This window comes from Charadrius vociferus, unplaced genomic scaffold (assembly GCF_000708025.1).
Source record: "Charadrius vociferus isolate BGI_N301 unplaced genomic scaffold, ASM70802v2 scaffold1732, whole genome shotgun sequence".
NCBI classification, from domain to species: Eukaryota; Metazoa; Chordata; class Aves; order Charadriiformes; family Charadriidae; genus Charadrius; species Charadrius vociferus.
This window is the reverse complement of record NW_009647284.1, coordinates 16,453-16,955: the sequence shown is the minus strand read 5'-3', so window position 1 is coordinate 16,955 and position 503 is coordinate 16,453. Positions and strand designations below refer to the sequence as shown.

Genomic DNA, 503 nt, shown 5'->3' with positions numbered 1-503 from the left:
AATCACCTCCCCACCCCAAACCACCCGCTCTGGCCGCAGGAGGATGGGGTCGGGTGAACCGCAAGAGGCCCTTCAATCGCTGCAAGCCATACCCAAAACCAGCACAAATTACCAGCAAGGTTTTGACTGCAGAGGGGAGGGAGGGAAGTCAGCCCCAATCCCCCTTCCGGAAAGTTTTCAGTCCTTTAGAAAATGAGTTTCTCACACACTGGTTTAAAATAGCCCCTGTCTCGCTCTCCCGGAGGTACCCGGCTTTCGGGAGCATGGCCAAGCGCTGGCTCTCACCCAGGACATCCTGCAGCCAGGAGTCCCACAGATGTGTCGGCTCCCTCCGCCTTGGCACAACCCGGCAGGAAAAAAATAGCAAGGGTGGGAAAAAGGGAGCGTTTCCCCAGGGGAGCGACCCCCTCCCCGTTATTCCCAGCCTCGGGGCGGCCCCTGCCCGGGCAGCGGGACGGCCGGCTGGCTCGCGTCCCCGCCCCCGGGGGCGGCAGGGCGGGGGG

The 503-nt window shown here is 63.0% G+C and overlaps 2 protein-coding genes across 2 annotated transcripts in view; both read right to left on the bottom strand.

Annotated features, from left to right (window-relative positions):
- The window catches only part of TNKS1BP1 (tankyrase 1 binding protein 1, 182kDa), a gene marked incomplete at its 3' end in the record, with an annotated part of 6,596 nt that extends 6,331 nt beyond the window's left edge, over positions 1-265 (bottom strand). Inside the window, exon 1 of the mRNA XM_009880032.1 lies at positions 206-265. Coding sequence (XP_009878334.1) covers positions 206-265 — 60 coding nt within the window. The remainder of the gene's footprint in view (positions 1-205) is intronic.
- A 16-nt stretch (positions 266-281) lies between these two features.
- The window catches only part of SSRP1 (structure specific recognition protein 1), a gene marked incomplete at its 5' end in the record, with an annotated part of 10,189 nt that continues 9,967 nt past the window's right edge, over positions 282-503 (bottom strand). Inside the window, 1 exon segment of the mRNA XM_009880031.1 lies at positions 282-295. Within this exon segment, the coding sequence (XP_009878333.1) occupies positions 282-295 (14 nt within the window).